Source organism: Mirounga angustirostris, unplaced genomic scaffold (genome assembly GCF_029215605.1).
Source record: "Mirounga angustirostris isolate CCGP_5_RB_7025 unplaced genomic scaffold, mMirAng1.0.hap1 SCAF_10, whole genome shotgun sequence".
NCBI classification, from domain to species: Eukaryota; Metazoa; Chordata; class Mammalia; order Carnivora; family Phocidae; genus Mirounga; species Mirounga angustirostris.
The window spans coordinates 4,218,703-4,235,631 of NW_026991718.1; the positions used below are offsets into that span (position 1 = coordinate 4,218,703).

At 52.7% G+C, this 16,929-nt stretch overlaps 1 protein-coding gene and 1 non-coding gene across 4 annotated transcripts; both read left to right on the plus strand.

The window, feature by feature from the left end:
- The first annotated feature begins 51 nt into the window (after window positions 1-51).
- Window positions 52-8,045, plus strand: ODC1 (ornithine decarboxylase 1). Of its 3 annotated transcripts, none has more exons than XM_045884076.3 (12): window positions 52-291; window positions 2,786-2,931; window positions 3,310-3,428; window positions 3,708-3,881; window positions 4,061-4,233; window positions 4,705-4,839; window positions 4,958-5,039; window positions 5,236-5,319; window positions 6,093-6,255; window positions 6,425-6,537; window positions 6,623-6,837; window positions 7,570-8,045. In XM_045884076.3, the coding sequence occupies exons 3-12, from the start codon at window positions 3,327-3,329 to the stop codon at window positions 7,712-7,714; spliced, it is 1,386 nt and encodes a 461-aa protein (XP_045740032.1). In that variant the 5' UTR covers window positions 52-291; window positions 2,786-2,931; window positions 3,310-3,326; the 3' UTR covers window positions 7,715-8,045. The 3 variants fall into 3 exon arrangements, with proteins under 3 accessions (XP_045740032.1, XP_045740028.1, XP_045740031.1); XM_045884072.3 differs by having other exon boundaries at window positions 54-291; window positions 3,295-3,428; XM_045884075.3 differs by lacking the exon at window positions 52-291 and adding an exon at window positions 350-874 and having other exon boundaries at window positions 3,295-3,428.
- Window positions 1,763-1,895, plus strand: LOC123852214 (small nucleolar RNA SNORA42/SNORA80 family). The gene has a single exon (XR_006792822.1). It is a non-coding gene; the product is annotated as a small nucleolar RNA SNORA42/SNORA80 family (small nucleolar RNA).
- Window positions 8,046-16,929: the final 8,884 nt, after the last annotated feature.

The following is a 16,929-nucleotide window of genomic DNA, read 5'->3' on the forward strand; positions in this document are numbered from 1 at the left end:
CGGACGGAACCGATCGCGGCTGGTTTGAGCTGGTGCGTCTCCATGACGACACGCGCGGCGCTATAAGTAGCGGAGCGGCGGCCCGTCGGCTTTGTCAGTCCCCTCAGCCTCCGCCGCCGCCGCCCCTCTGCCAGAGCTCCGGCGCCACCTCGGGCCGGCGGTCCTCCGCGGGAGGGAGCGAGGCGGCGGGCGGCCGGCTGACGGGGGCGGCGGGGCGGCCGGCGGTCCTGCGCGCTGCGCTCGGGGGCGGTATCTCCATGGGGCTGGCCCGCGGCGCCCGTGCGCTCTGAGGTGAGAGGGGGCGCGTCCGGGCGGTTGGGAGGCGGGAGGAGGGACGGCCACGTGTCGCTGCGCGGCGGGCCGGGGGCCCGGACTGACGCCGCGCCTGGAGCTGCGAGGGACACGTGGTCGTCGCGCCGGCCGCGGGCCCCTGAGCCTGGGGAGCGGCCACCCCCCGGGGCCTGAGTTCCCCCGTGAAGCGGGACTAAGAACTCCCTGACCCTGCGAGCGCCCGGCGGCCACCGTCGCCGCGGCCCGTCCTGCCCCGGATCGTGCCGGCTTAGGGCAGCCAGGGCTGGAGGGGACCGCGGCTCACCCTTCCGAACCACGTCGGTGGGGATTCTGAGCCGGAAGCTGTTGGGAAGGCCCGCGGTGCTCTTTTAAAACCCATGTGGCAAGCCCGGCAGCAGGTGCAGACGTAGGAGCGAGCCCGTGCAGGTGTCGGGCTCCCATCGCTCAGCTCACTTTCGTCGGGATGCCCCGTTGTCCTGGAATTTTGTTCCTCTTGGTTTTCGTGTACAGAGGAAATGACCCGATGTGGAAATTCGCCGGCGTTGCTAGAGCTAAGATACGCGGTAGCCTTGTAGTGACTGTGGTAATGCATTCTCCATTAACTGTGCCTTGGACTTGTCTGTGTAAGGAATCTTTGAATGACTTAAGAGATTTAAGAAAGGCCCAGAATATTGAGATCCCAGTTCGGGCGAACAGACTTACACGTAGGAGGCAGCCCTTAAGATTTTCCAACAAAGCTGATTGTGGTTGTTTGAGAATCCCAACTAATTGGGGAGTGTGGGGAGCAGAACCTCTTAGAAAGGTCTGGGGAGGACCAAGAATGTGTTGACTTTATTTGAAGCTAAAATTGGGCATAATTTAGTTGACTTGTGAAATTTTTTTTCAGTTTGTTTAAATTGGTCTCTGTGTCTTGTATAATACTTTCCAATTGGCAGGGAAGAATTTCGTAGCAGAAGAGTGCTATCTTGTGCTCACTGATGCATCATTTTAAGTAACTTAGCTATACAGAACACTAAAAGGTGAAGTTTCTCTATACTGTAAGTTATTAAAATAAAGCTTTAAAAGATACTTAATAGTAACATATTTCAAAGTAATAAGCTCCCAAGTTTAAGCTTGAACACTGCCTAAAAGCATTTTAACAAGACCCTAACTAGCCCAGTCTGTCACTGCGTGAACCTGAGTTAAGTGTTAATTTTATATAGCCAAATGGGTTTGCTGTCCCCTTCGTCTCGACTTCCCCTAGAGGTGGTTTCGGCAATGTAGGAGGTTGACGATGGAAAGTCACGTTAGATCAAGCCTGGAAACGAGTTCTACCGGGGGCGCCTGGCTGGCTCAGTAGGTAGAGCGTGCGACTCTTGATCATGGGGTTGTAAGTTCGAGCCCCACGTTGGGTGTAGAGATTTTAAAAAATAAATAAAATCTTAAGAAAGAAGAAAACCACACAACGACCACAAAGGACAAATTCTACGATGCATGGGTTTGGATTTATGGCAGGCTCGTCTCCCTGGGCCTCTCATAGTGTCCCATGCCAGAGCAAACTGTGGCCCCGAACCATTGCCTGGCCTCTGTCATAGGCTGCAGGCACTGAAGCGGGTCGCACAGTGAAAAAAAGAAAGTCCTGCCTAGCAGAAGTTAAATAGGTTAAAATCAGTAATTTTAAGATAGCTCATTTACCAGTGTCAGATTTCGTGAAGACCAAGGACAGTGGCTCTGAATGTTATGAGCTTTATTTTTGCTTATTCGTAATTCATGTTTGCTTCCTTGCTTTTGTTATTCTTAAAGTTAGCCAAAAATTATTTCCATATGATTATTGTTCATAGCTAAGCAAGGATGAGGGTGCGTGTAAGGACAGATGAGATTTGCAGAATCACTGACTTGATGACAGGCAACACGGGTTTAAGAATGCTGATTTCTGCTCAGATACAGCTGCTGTAGTACACTGTGTTGATAGGAAGATTGCTCACTGTAAAAATACATGCATGTCATGAAAATAAAATAGCATAAAAATTAGCTCATAAAATTCTTAGGAAACTTAAGGGCACTCAGTAAGTTTAGCCTTTAGTTATTAAAAATTCTGTGTAAGACTTACTGAAAACAGAAGGTGGATGTTTATAAGGCGCCTTTCAATAATTACTGAAATGCTGTTTTAAGCGTCTAAAGAAATGAAACGGACCGTTACAAAAATTTTTCCATTTTAATGAAGTGATTCTGAAACCTGCTTTCTGTAGGTTTTTTAGCATGAATATTTGAAGTGCTTATTTTGAGGTATATAGTAGTACATACAGAATTTTAGTGTGTTGCTTTGAGAAAGCCTAGTGTTGAATCTACAGTGTCCTTGGACTGCATAGAGGTTTATGGAATCCTGTGACTTACACCTGAAATAATGGGATTCCCAAATCCAGCGAGTGAGCTATCTACAGAGAGCACTTGAGCAGCACTGCTTCCTGTGTGCTCACAGCCAGTGCCTGATCTTTCCATTTGATGTACTCCTAAGGTGGACCAGCAAATTCTGTTTATCAGAACATTTCCACTGCTGCACCTGAGGGCACGCGCATCTTCAGCGGGACTTGGAATTCCAGAGAATTGCCTTTGTGAGAAACTGGCAATAATTTCTTTAAATTCCATCTCTTAGTTTTCCATGTAAGTATTCATGGTTGTTGTTAAGAATTACTGAGTATTATATCAAAAACTAATGATGTAATGTACGGTGATATAACAATAAAAAATTTTTTAAAAAAAGAATTACTGAGTATTGGGGCTCCTGGGTGGCTCAGTCAGTTCAGCAGCTGCCTTAGGTCATCCAGGATCTACCAGGATCTAGCCCCACATCTGGCTCCCTGCTCAGCGGGGAGTCTGCTTCTCCCTTTCCCCTGGCCCCCTCCCCCCCACACTGTCTTTCTCAAATAAATAAGTAAATAAAATCTTTAAAAAAGAAAAAAAAAAGAAAAAGAATTACTGAGTATTGCTCCCGCTTCTGAGGAAATTTCTCCACCCTGTTTGCAGTTTGTTACGTTTCAGAGGAACTTCAAGAAACCATGAACAGCTTTAGTAATGCAGATTTAGACTGCCATTTCCTCGATGAAGGCTTTACTGCCAAGGATATTCTGGACCAAAAAATTAATGAAGTTTCGTCTTCTGTAAGTATCTTAAGTCGGTGCTGACAGCACAGCTTTGAAAATGCTGGGCCCATGAGTGAGAGACTTCAGTGCGGTCTTAAGGAAATGGAATGGAACTCACACGTCCTGTTAGGGAATTCAGAATTTATTAGCTGCAGATCACTCAGTGATAATAGTGATGTTCGTGTCAGTGGCCAGGGTAAAGAGAGGAGGGTTCGTTGATGGGAACGAGAGGGGAGGCTACATGTGGGATGTGTGATTAGGCTGCTGATGAGTTCCCTGCACCCACTCTTGCTGTAGGATGATAAGGATGCCTTCTATGTCGCCGACCTGGGAGACATTTTAAAGAAACACCTGAGATGGTTAAAAGCTCTTCCTCGAGTCACCCCCTTTTATGCAGTCAAATGCAATGATAGCAGAACCATAGTGAAGACCCTTGCTACCATTGGGACAGGATTTGACTGTGCCAGCAAGGTAAGCAAAAGCAGCAGGACTCAAAAATGATGATCTCAGATGGCCCTGGTTGGGCACATCAAAGTTGTGTTTCTTGGGCAATATATAGTAATGAAAGAGGGGGGACTGAACTCCCGTGTTCTCCTGTTTTTTTCAGTGATTAGCTTCCTATATATAACGTACTCTCTCATGTTTTTCAGACTGAGATACAATTGGTACAAAGTCTTGGGGTGCCTCCAGAGAGGATTATCTATGCAAATCCTTGCAAACAAGTGTCTCAGATTAAGTACGCTGCCAATAACGGAGTCCAGATGATGACTTTTGATAGTGAAGTTGAACTGATGAAAGTTGCCAGGGCGCATCCAAAGGCCAAGTGAGTGACTCCTCCGTTTGTGGGCAGGGCAGGGTCACATATGGGATCTGCACGTTGTCAAATTCAAGTTCATAGTTGTGAGATTTCTGTACTTTGGTAAAGTATAAAAGTCTGCTGGGTCAGAGGCAAAGTAGAAAATCTTAAATCCTCTTGATGAATAAAGCTGTAGGAGACTCTTGGGGTGCCTGGGTGGCTCAGTCGGTTAAGCGTCTACCTTCGGATCGGGTCATGATCCCGGAGTCCTGGGATCGAGCCCCGCATTGGCCTCCCTGCTCGGGGAGAGTCTGCTTCTCCCTTTCCCTCTGTTCTCTCTCGTTCTCTCTCAAGTAAATAAATAAAAATCCTTAAAACAAAACAAAACTTATGAGACTCAAATCACAGGGTATCCGAGCCACGAATTCTTTTTGTTCTAACCATGGCTCTAAGTGGTCTTCTGTCATGGGAAATTTGATAAAATTTTTCTGCTTCTAGGTTGGTTTTGCGGATTGCCACCGATGATTCCAAAGCAGTCTGTCGCCTCAGTGTTAAATTTGGCGCCACGCTCAAAATCAGCAGGCTTCTTTTGGAACGGGCGAGAGAGCTAAATATCGATGTCGTTGGTGTCAGGTGAGCTCTTGGTGGTGGCCTAGGGGCTAAGATACTAGACAATGCACGTTTTATAGGCTTTTCTCCCACTGTAAATAGTAATTTTCAGAAATAGCATATTCTCCTTTCTTTGCCCCAGCTTCCATGTGGGAAGTGGCTGCACGGATCCTGAGACCTTTGTGCAAGCCATCTCTGATGCCCGCTGTGTCTTTGACATGGGAGTGAGTATATGTAAACCCAATTCCGGGGCGGGGGGGTGGGGAGCAGGGCTGATAGTAACTAGACTCAGTTTTAGAATTAACCTTCTGCAGAAGTCATCCCATATTCCAGAGGCTTAAATCCATCTGCTGCATACATTTTCATGACTTGTTACCAATCTGGCTACTCGACTGACTGACTGAACTTTCCTGATTCTAGGCTGAGGTTGGTTTCAGCATGTATCTGCTTGATATCGGTGGTGGTTTTCCTGGATCTGAGGATGTGAAGCTTAAATTTGAAGAGGTAATTTATAACAAAAATGTTCATAGCTATTTTAGCAAGTTCCATTTTGGTGTAGTTCAGAACTTAAGTGTTTTTAAGTAATAACAAAAGAAATTGTACAAACATAAAAATGCCTTAGTATGATACTTTCAGTGAGTTCTGCACTATCTAAAATTGTATTTAATGGGCTTTGGTTTTCTAAACCACAATGAGTCAATTTCCCCCCAAATTGTGGGAAATAGTTGATTACTTTAGGAAAGAGCAGGTGGACTTCAGTACATCATTACCCCCAATGGGGTTTTCTAAATTTTGTACTTTTCCTTTGAACATTTTAATTGTCTTAGTCACTTATGAAGTTAAAGTGGACATCTTATTACGTGGACCATTATGTGGTGGTTGAGTTTATGGAATAGATCCACCTTCTTCTTAAAATTTTGTGAGATAGGCAGAATAGAGTTTTATTCTGTTGGCGTGTATCTGATAGCTTAAAATATTTAGGCTCCTTGATACCTCAGTAAGCAGTAATACATTTATAGTACTGTTTGATAGAATCCTACCCATAACATCTTATAAAGGATGGGGGGTATCCAGAGGGGAATCCAGATGAAACCACAGGGATATGCAGGCTGGGTTTAGGGAGATGCCAGTTGGTTGGTTTTTGTTTCGCTGCCGTCGCCCGGTAGTACACCTGCTGACGCCTGCGCTCACGTTTGTTCTAGCCTGTCACTGGTTCTCACTCTGCCGTGAGTTCCCCTTGATGACTGTCCTCGTCTGTCCCCGTCTGTCCCTTGTAGATCACCAGTGTGATCAACCCAGCCCTGGACAAGTACTTCCCGGCCGACTCGGGGGTGCGAATCATAGCGGAGCCCGGCAGATACTACGTTGCCTCAGCCTTCACGCTCGCAGTGAACATCATTGCCAAAAAACTCGTATTAAAGGAACAGACAGGCTCTGATGGTACGTATAAAGGACGAGTCACGCAAACAATGAATCCTGGAACACTACATCAAAAACTAATGATGTATGGTGATTAACATAATAAAATTTAAAAAAAAGGATGGATCATTGCACACGTAGCTGTACGTTGGTACAGAAAGTGGTAATTGAGACTCCTGTGCCTTTCCAGATGAAGATGAGTCGAGTGAACAAACCTTTATGTATTACGTGAACGATGGAGTGTATGGATCGTTTAATTGCATCCTCTATGATCATGCCCACGTGAAGCCCCTTCTGCAGAAGGTACTTCTGAACGTAGTATATACAGCAGTGAGGATGTGGGGTCATAAGCAGGGTAACTGGTTACGTTTTTCTCTCTCAAATGTAGAGACCCAAACCAGATGAGAAGTACTATTCAACCAGCATATGGGGACCAACATGTGACGGCCTGGATCGCATTGTCGAGCGCTGCGACTTGCCCGAGATGCACGTGGGCGATTGGATGGTCTTTGAAAACATGGGTGCTTACACGGTTGCTGCTGCTTCTACTTTCAACGGGTTCCAGAGGCCGACTATCTACTATGTGATGTCGGGGCCGACGTGGTTAGTGACGACACATTTCATGGTTTGATAAGAGCAGGTTTCTGCTGGCTCTTGTCTGGTTGAATAAGAAATCGTCTTGTTTAGATTAGATGTAAATACTAACAAGGTTCTTAAAAATAGTTGTTTTCTGCCTGTATTAGGAGTATATGCTTTAGAGGGGCGTCTGTGTGGCTCATTCAGTTAAGCGTCTGCCTTCGGCTCAGGTCATGGTCCCAGAGTCCTGGGATCGAGCCCCGCCATCGGGCTCCCTGCTCGGCGGGAAGCCTGCTTCTCCCTCTCCCACTCCCCCTGCTTGTGTTCTCTCTCTCTCTGTGTCAAATAAGTAAAATCTTAAAAAAAAAAAAAAAAATATATATATATATATATATATATATACATATATATATATATATATCTATGCTTTAGAAGATTTGGGAAATACAAATGGAAAGAAAATTCTCTGGTGATACTGATCTGTATTTGTTTTCAGATTTTTATGAAGGTGTAACTATTTCAAAAAAAGCCTAGGGTATTTCTATATAAATAGAATATTGTAATGAGCGCACATGACTTGTGCTTTCCCTGTTACTGAAAAGGTGGTCCTGAAGAAAGGCTTGCTTTAGAAATACACTGAACTGCTTCCTGATGACGTAGTAGCCGAGGAAGTAAATAGGCTCATGAGTAAGTGACTCTCATGAAGCTGCCGAGTCCTGGGGACTCAGGGTTTCTGAATGTGCCCCTTCTGTCTCTCAGGCAACTGATGCAGCAGATCCAGAACCACGACTTCCCGGCCGAAGTGGCGGAGCAGGACGTCGGCACCCTGCCTGTGTCCTGTGCCTGGGAGAGCGGGCTGAAGCGCCCCCCGGCCACCTGTGCCTCCGCCAGCATCAACGTGTAGGTGCCTCTCCTGTAGCTGTTACCTTCGAGTTTAGCTGGAATTGGGGGACTTGGGGGGGACCGTTTAACTTAATTCTTGCTAGTTTTGAAATGTCTCTGAGTAGGGTTGGCACGGATGCAACAGTATGGAAGACTAGGAGATGGGGTCACTTATCTGTGTTCCTATGGAAACTATTTGCATATTTGTTTTATATGGATTTTTATTCAGTTTTCAGACACGCTACTAAGGCGCGCCCCCTGCCGCTGAGCAAGCGTTTGTAGCTTGAACACTGCAGGGCGGGCCGGAAGCTTAGTGTTGTGACCTGTTTTAAAAATAAAGTATCTTGAAATAATGAGGCATTGGGGAATTTTTACAATGTGTCCATTCCAAACGGCTCACCTTGAATGTGTTTTATAAGTGGGAATTGATGTTTTGTCCCACCTGCTGAGAAAGTTGTCCCAGAGGACTTAGGAGTTGGTGGTCTTCAGTATTTTGAAAATCTGTCGAAATGCCATCTTCCTGTTCAGCATTTTTATTTCAAGTACATGAGTCTTGTATGAAGTTTGCTGTGGATCCTCACAGAGAACAGTGGATTTAGCCCGCATGTAGGGAGAAGGAAAAGCGTGGGTGAGGCAGGCCGTCCCCTCTGCTGCTGACACAGCTCGGCCCGCCCCGAATGTCCCCAGAAGTGGCTGTGAAGGAGCGCCTAGAGCCCTTTGCTAACTGCCTTGTGTCAGGGCTGTGCCCCGGGAAGGCCCCAGAAGCCCCCCGAGCGCTGCCTGCGGGACCCATGTTCCCTTCCCACTTGTCTTCTCTCCGGGGACAAGTTGCAGAGCTGCAGGTTAGGAATGTGGTACAACATTTGGCACTTACTTTAATAAATTCAACAATTATCCTGTCTTGTAGATCTCTACCTTCTTTGACCTTGACCACTGGCCTTTTATGTTCTTTTACTCAACTCGTACCCCTACCGCCCCCGAAAAGGACATCAGGCTCTCATACAGCGTAACCCCCAAGATGAGAATGTCGAATCGTGCAGTAGCCATACGTGGGGAAGGAAGGCCGTGCAAAAGCCAGACGTAGCCCTAGGATGCCACTAGTCCCCGCTGTCATTGAGCAGCATTGTCTCACCGGCTCCAGCAGGGGGCCATGGGAAGACCAGAGTCCGGATGGGAGGGAGTACTGCAGCTCCTTTCATCTCGGGGAGTAAGTGAAGCCAGGTCCTCCAGCTAGGGCTGTATGAGTACATTTACTAAAGGATTTGAGGGGAATGACCTGTTCTCTAAAAAGCCACCGTCCCCCCGCCCCCCAAGACCCAAGTTCCACATGGACACTGCATTGTTGTGGTTGCACAGTCCCCCCTCTTCCTTGGCTGCTCAGCCAGACACGGGCTGGGCATGTCCGCAGCTCTGCTCTCCCTTCCTAGACCTGAGAATGTGGATTTAGTTGCCATACGTACATACATTCATCAGGAGCTACAAACAAAATAGTTCTGACTGGAGTGGGGGCCAAGGGGAGGGAAAAACCTCTTAAAGTGACCGTTTGTCCCGCTTCTGTGAGCACATCCTTTTCTGACTCCTCAGGATGTTCAAAAGAAAGGAATTGGTGTTGAGGAATGGGAGCTAGTCACCAAGTCTGGAATCTTGGTAAATTAGGCCTTCTACCAGGAAGGGCTTGAGATCTCCTAGTGGCAGCAATGAGCTTGGATGGAAAAGAGAAAGGGCTTTCCACTCGAAGTATGCTAAGGATCTGGAAACTGCTCTTCTCTCAGCCAGTCCCCACCCAGCTGTCCAGTGCCAGTGGGGACAGAAACAGCTCTAGGTTGTCCTGTTCCACCCACATAACAGCCTCAGCCTCAGCCTCACTCCCGACAGTCTGCTTAAATTGCTTGTAAGCGCCCAGAGTTTCTGGGCTCTGCCAGGGCCACATTTGGGTCTGGAGGGTAATGTGGCCTGGCTGGGCCAAATGGCCACCTCTGGTCCTTACACCTGGGAGTGGGCAAGTGAGTTTAGCCAAAGAGGATGGAGATCTCAGATGCTGGATATGTGTCAACACTCCTCCAAGACCCTCCAGGTCCTAGGTTGCCGTGTGCAGTTACCTATTGCCATGTGGTGAAAGATGGCACTGCCTAGGGGCACCTGCGTGGCTGGTTGGTTGAGCGTCTGACTCTTGATCTCAGCTCAGGTCATGATCTTGGGGTCGTGAGATCGAGCGCCACGTCGGGCTCAGCACGGGGAGTCTGCTTCTCCCTCTCCCTCTGCTCCACCCCACACTTGAGTGTGAGCTCGCTCGCTCTCAAAAAAAAAAAGAAATGGCACTGTCTAGTCATTCACAGAAACCGGACACTTCCAGACTTAGAGTGTGAAGTGACTATGGCTCTGGGCAGCGGGTGAATTTTCCTCTGAATGTGCTGGAGACTCCAGATAGGCCCCCCATGGGAAGGGACCCAGAGCTCTCAAGCTGTTGGTCCAAGATGAAGGCAGTGGTCTCAGCCTGCATTCAGTTCACTCGGGGGAGCATCTTCTGAATACGGATCGTAGGGCCCACCCCACACTCCAGAGATGGGGTAGTGTGGGGAAACTGGGCCAGTGCCTGGAAAGTGCAAGAAGAGCCTCCCCAACTCCTTACATAGTCCATCGGAGGTGAGAGTTGTAACAGAGCAGACACAAAATTAACACATTTGAAGTCAAAAAGGTAAGGGACAAACAACCACATGAGCCCAGGGCTGACTTTCTAAATATCGGAAGGCTCCGGTCAATAAAAGGACAATATAATAGAAAGTAGACAAGTCACAAACATGGATTTACAGAAAAGTCCGAGTGTGAGACTTCCAAACTCGAGAAACGCACATGAAAACAGACTACCCCATGTCAGGTGGGCAGACGGAGGGGTTGCCTCGGCCGCTGGCTAAGCAGACGTGCTCACGCTAGACGGGAAGGGAACTGGGGGGGTGATCTCTTCGGAGGCCACTGGGCAAAACCACAACCCAAACTGACGCAGCCGTGTAAGGATTTCCTGACAGAAACCCCCTCACAGGCTCTTCACTGCACTGTTCACAGCACACGTTGGAAACACGCCACGTGTCCACTGAGAGGGACAGGCAAGATGACAGAGGGCCGGGGCCGCGGCTGCTCGCACCGGCAGGAGCTCGTGGGGCCCGCCTCCCAGCCACAGTGCGGACGAGCAGGGTGAGGAGCAGCGTGTCGTGCACTGTGTGTGTGTGCACGTGTGTGTACGCGCATTCCCGTGTGCACGGGGCCTTTTGGGAAGAACCGACGCCCGGGTGGGGGGAGCATCGGGGCCCGAGGAGGCTGCACAGCACCTTCTGCGTGTGTCCGCATCACTGATCTTACTACAGAGACCACGAGCCTCCCAAGCGAGGAGAGAGGCTCCGAAATGAATTGCGGGCGTCCGATGGCACGGCGGTGGGCAGAGGCAGGCCACGTGGCTCCCACGTCCACTTGGCGCTCCTAGCCTACACAGACGTTGCTGAGCTTGAAGCCAGAGAGGCCAAGTGACTCGTCTAAGGGAGCCAGTGAGTCGGGAGGACCTAAGAGGAAGGAGGTGTCCGCTTCCCTGGCCAGTCTGTGGTCCCGGTCACTCACTGAAGAAAAAGAGCCGTGGCGGGAACGTGGCCGGGGACGTGGCTCCGGGCCCTTGCTCTCCCTCGGTCTCCTTCCCACTCGGGCCGGCAGCAGCACCCGTGGCTTTGAGCCCCGGCCAGTGGGCGCCTGGAGCTGCGCACACCCAGCCCCTGCCTCCCTACCAGTGACAGGGCCCCACCGTAGCCGCCGACCCCTACAAGCGAGGCTTTCGAGTCCCTCGAGTCCCTCCCTGGCAGCTGTTCCGAGGGAGGGTCAGGGACGCTCAACGAGGCTCATCGGAATGTAGTGCCCGGAGGGAAAACGCCCGAGACGTCCTTGCTGCTCTTTCTGGGAGCGGAGGATCGTTCCATTGTTCATCCTCTCTGCTGACTAGAATGGGGAGGGTCATGAGCAGAGTGGCCCTGGGGGTGGCCTGGCCCCTGCAGCTTCTGACCCCCCCCGGGGACTGTGCACACTCAGCTCCCTGGCTTGACAAGGGGAGCTGCCAGACTCAGCAAATAAAAATATAAGATTCTGCGTGGGACAGAGATTCGTTGTCTGAAACTGAAATTTAACTGGGCAACACTACCGAAAGGCCTCCGAGTCCTGGGTATCAGGAGCCCAGCCTCAGCCTCTGGGCACTGTGTGGCCCACAGAAAGTCAGGTGCTCCTCGGAGCCTCAGTCTCCTTATCTGACAAGTGGAACAGGGACAGAAAGCTGTATGAGGCAGGCCCAAGTGGCTCTGAACCCAGGCGGGGAGGCCTTGGGGATCGGCACCCCAAGCCTGAGACCGCCCTCCCGGCTGCAGCCACCAGGGGGCAGCAGCACCTCGTGCTCCAGGCTCCTCTGCTCAGCTGGGAGCTGTGACCAAACTGTCAGGTCACACAGTCACTCAGCAAACCCTTGACCAGGGCCCCCGAAGAGCCCTGACTGTGCCAGGAGGGCCGTGGGAACAGGACATGCTCTGGCTCAGACGGAAATCCAGGGCCGGCCACAGCAGTGGATCTGGGGCTTTGAGGAAGGGGCTTCAGGCAGCCTGGGCCAAGACCAGGCCACTGCCCCCCAAAACTCTTCCTGAGCCCCAATAGGTGAAGCCCATCCCCCAGCCCAGCTGTCGCCCCTCCTGTCTCACACCTGCTGCACCAGCCCTGTGAACAGCCTTGCCGCCCTCGCCTTTCCAGAGTGGGTAACTCTGGAACCCAGCCACCTCCGGAGGTGACCTGGTGACCCTGCCCACTGCCCCACTTGCCCTGGACAAGGCCCTCCCTGTCCTCTCCTGTAAGACGGTGACGCTGAGGCTTGGCCTCCCTGCTGCAGTGTGGGGGTAGGGGAGGCAGAGGGGCGCTGCTCTCAGGGGATCCCTCACCCACTGCGCTCTCCTTGGAGCTGGGGTCCAGGTCCCTGCCTGTCTCCATGCATCGGTACCTAAGGCTACCAGCGCCATCCCCATCTTCACATGGTCCCAGGCCCACGTTCTTCCCACACCAGAGCTGCCCCCACGGGGGTGGGGGTCCAGTCCTAACCCTGGCTCTGGTCCCATGGCCCCCACATCCGGGGGATCGAGGAGCCCTTTGGCAGCCCTCGCTCTGAGCTGGAGAGCCTGAAGGGCAGATGTCGACCCAGGGGGTGGCTTCACCCGGCCCCGAGGCCCTGCAGCCCTTCCCTCTGGCAGCCGACGTGCAGGAGAGGACAGGGAGGGCCTTGTCCAGGGTCACGGGGCTCCTCAGTGGCCAAGCTGAGACCCGTACCTCTGCCTCGGGGTCCAGGGCCGCTGTGGTGCAGCTCCAGGGAGTAGGGATGGGCCGCGCGGCGACTCTCAGTCATCATTCCCCGGCCACTAATCCCATGCTGGGCCTGGCACTGGATCCAGGGGCAAAGGGGACCGGAAGGAGATGGATGGACAATATAAGGTCCATGTGAGGGAAGCAGCGCTGGGAGTGAGGGGAGCGGGCGCGGGGGGCTGTAGGCACTGTCTGCGGGGAGGCGGGGAGGGCTTTCTGGAGGAAGGGACATTTGCATGTAGTCTTAGCAAGGGCCCGGAGTGTGGGTGAGCATGAGGTTCAGGGAGGAGGAGGAGGGAAGGCTACTGTCGCCTAAACTGGGCTGGGCTGGTCTCTGCCCGGGACGTGCCTGGCCGTGTGTCCGTGACACCAGCACACGGACAGACAGACGCACGCTCCGGCCTGGACCGGCCAAATCCACACCGCTGGTCCCCAGACGCACACGGAGGCACACGCACAGTGCAGGGGGCACCGTGTGGGGGCTAGTTCTGATTCTGCTACTGACGTCTGGGACCTGAGCGAGCCTGAGGGGCCTGGCTGACGGCTCGTAGAGAGCTGGGAGCCGGCGGTGGGTCTGCGGGGCCAGCCCGCTCCCTTCCCGGGGCTCGGCCAGCGGCCTGCAGGTGGAGCATGCGCACCGCGAACGGAGCAGCGCGGCCCGGGCGCAACAGCGGGGCGGGGCGTGCGCGCGCGGAGGGCGTGCGCGCGCGAGCGGGGGGCGCACCCATGCCACGGGCAGGGGAGACGGGCCAGGACGGACCCAAGTGGGCCCTCTCGTGAGCTGCAGGAGTCGGGGGGCCGGGCGGGTCCTCAGAGACGGCTCCCCTTTGGGTCTGAGCCCAGGGACGCCCCCCAGCCCCCAGGAAAGCCTCAGAAGCTGCTGGGAAGAGCCCGTGGGTGATGCAGGGGGAGAGGCCCACTCTTCGCCTCGGGGGCAGCTGCCTTTCCCCCCAGGCGCCTGCGCGAGTCAGGCGGCCCTCACCGCATGGCTCCTCCGGCCCCGCGCCCTGCGTGGCGACCCGCACGGCCATGGCCCAAGCTCGCCCGTGGAGCGTCCGCTCCGTAAACACGCGTCCCTCCAGGCGCAGGCTCCCAGGGCCCCCGCCCCACTGCGTCTCCCACGCCGACCGTGCCTTCACCCCTTCTCTTCTGACGGGCCTTCTGGATGTCCCCCGAGCCAAGGAGAAGGCCGAGCCGCGGGGCTCAGGCTCCAGGCAGACCGCCCAGGGCATCCGGCCTGAGGGAAAGCGGCGGAGGCGCCAGGCCCTGAGAACGGGCCCGCGGGGAGGACGCCCCTCGGCCGCTGCCGGGGATCAGGCCTGGGTGCCGCAAACGCGGCCCCCGCTGAGCCCTACTTAGGGACGCACGGACGAGCCCTGCATTTCCCCAGACACGTGGGGCCCTGAAGGCGGCTTCAGCTCCCTGAGACCATTCTGTAATTAGGGGGAGCCCCAGCTTGGGTCCTTGGGAACCTATCCCGGGCTCCAGTCCCACATCTGCCCCTCCTTTCTGGGGCAAGTGACTGCCCTATACCCAGTGGATCCATCTGTACCACGTGGGTAGCAATGCCCGGCTGCAGGCTGATGGGACGTGTACATTAATACATTCAACAGCATCTGTCCTAGGAAAACCTCAGCAAACGCGGACCCACGTTTTGCTGGCTTAATGCTGGTTCCCACCGAGGAGGCCAGCCCACCCAGAGAAAGCCTGAGGCTGCAGTAATGAAAAGCCCGGGTTCAGAGTAAGGGGGGGTTAGCACTGCCCTCACGGGGGTTGACCCTGGCCTACCCACATGAACGGCCTTGGACATCACACCCCAACCTCCCCACTCTCCCCTCCACATCCCAGGGCTTCGAAACATGTTCCTACTTCAGGAGTTGTTCCTATCGCTGTATTTCCTCCAGGCCGGGGGGCGGGGGGGGACACTGAGCTGGGGTGTCAGAACTGGAACGGTCCATGGAGACATCGTGCTGGGGCAGGGGTGCTCAGTCCACAGGAGGAATGGAGAGCTGAGCCACAGCCTTTGAGCTGCCCCTGGGGCACACTGGGATCCTGTGTTTTCTGGGCAGGACCACACGGGTCCTGGGCAGAGTCACAGGAAATGCAGACCAGATCAGGGCCACTTTCTAGAAGGCCTACTTTAGACACATACATTATTAGGTCTGCAGTCTAGAGTCTGAGGGATACATAAGAAACTCCTAAGGAACTTGAACCAACTTGAGGTGCCCATACAGGATGGCAGAGGGTCTGGGCTCCCCAGGGCAAAGAGAAGGCAGGATGAGACCCTCATAGGAGAATGGGGACGCAGGGAAAAAGGGGCAGGCCCAGGCCTGTAGTGCAAATTACCAGGGAGGGACAGGAGACCTTACAATCTGCTCCAGAAGAGCCTGCTCCAAGATAGAGGATTCTTACTGGGAAGGTAGCTGGGACCAGTTTTGAGTTCAATTGTGGGTTCTTTCCTCCTTGGATGAGCTGAGCTTTCCTGGCATATGGATACCATCTTTAGGGCTACTTCCCCTCACTCTCAGGTAGCAGTGGACTCCCTAGAGAATGGCCACACTGACTTCTGTGAGCTCCTGCTGGCGCAGGGTCGAGGACCCCCAGACCCACATCTTCCACATTTAGGCAGAAGCACTTGTGATAGTTTCTTGGTTTTTTTTTTTTTTTTTTAAAGGTTTATTTATTTGAGGGAGAGAGAGAGCACAAGGGGGGGGAGTGGCAGCACAAGGCGGGGGGAGTGGCAGGGGAAGGAAAGATAAACTTAAGCAGACTTGGTGCTGAGCGCGGAGCCGGATGCGGGCTCGATCTCACAACCCTGAGATCACAACCTGAGCCGGGAAACCAAGATTCAGACGCTTAACCAACTGTGCCACCCAGGTGCCCCTGATAGTTTTATGTACCATTTTGACTGGGTCATGGGGGCCCAGATACCTGGTTAAACATTATTCTGGGTGTGTCTATGTGGGTATTTCTGGATGAAATTAACATTTCAGTTAGTCAACTGGATAAAGCAGATAGATGGCCCTTCCCAATGTGGGTTGGCCTCAGCCAATTCGTTGAAGGGCTGAATAGAGCAAGACTCAGTTAAGGGAAATTTTGCTCTGTCTGAGGGTCTTGAACTGGAATGTCGATCTCTTGCCTTCAGACCCTTTCTTGAATTATGCCATCGGCTCTCCTGGGCGGAGCTCCAGCTTACAGATCTTGGGACTGTTCAGTCTCCAGAATCATGTGAGCCAATTCCTTATCATCAGTGTGTGTGTGTGTGTGTGTGTGTGTGTGTGTGTGTGTAGATCTCCTGTTGGGTCTGCTTCTCTGGAGAATCCTGTTCCAGCAGTCCTTCCCATCTATGCCCCTCCCAACCCATTCCAAGCGCTGAAGCCCGCCCCAACAAGCAGTATTGATTTAACCTTTTTTGCAAAATTCAAGTTCCTCACTGGGAGGGGAGACCCCCCTGGGCCAGGCAGAGATGTCAAGGCATGATCTTGCCATTTTTAGCAATGGAGGGTGCTGCCCACCGAGGCCCAGAGCTGTGGGTACGCAGGGAGCTGCGCCGTGAACCAGCCTCTGCTAGGACCACTGGCTCGTTAGGCACTTGCAGACGGCCCAGTGTTCCTACTCAGAGGCATGTATCTTACAAGATTACTAACAAAATAGCCACGGTCCCTGATGGCCTGTGAGGCAGGCTCTGAGCTGCATGCTCTGCCCACTTACCTCCATCACCCGCCTCTCCATTTCACCCCTTTCACCAGCGAAGACACCGAGGCTCTGAGAGGTCCCACAGCCCAAGGCAGGCAGGTGAGACTGCTGGGGCCCATCTCGGAAACAGAACTCCAGTCCCGTCCAGCCCTTCCCACTGCCGTGCCCTCTGGG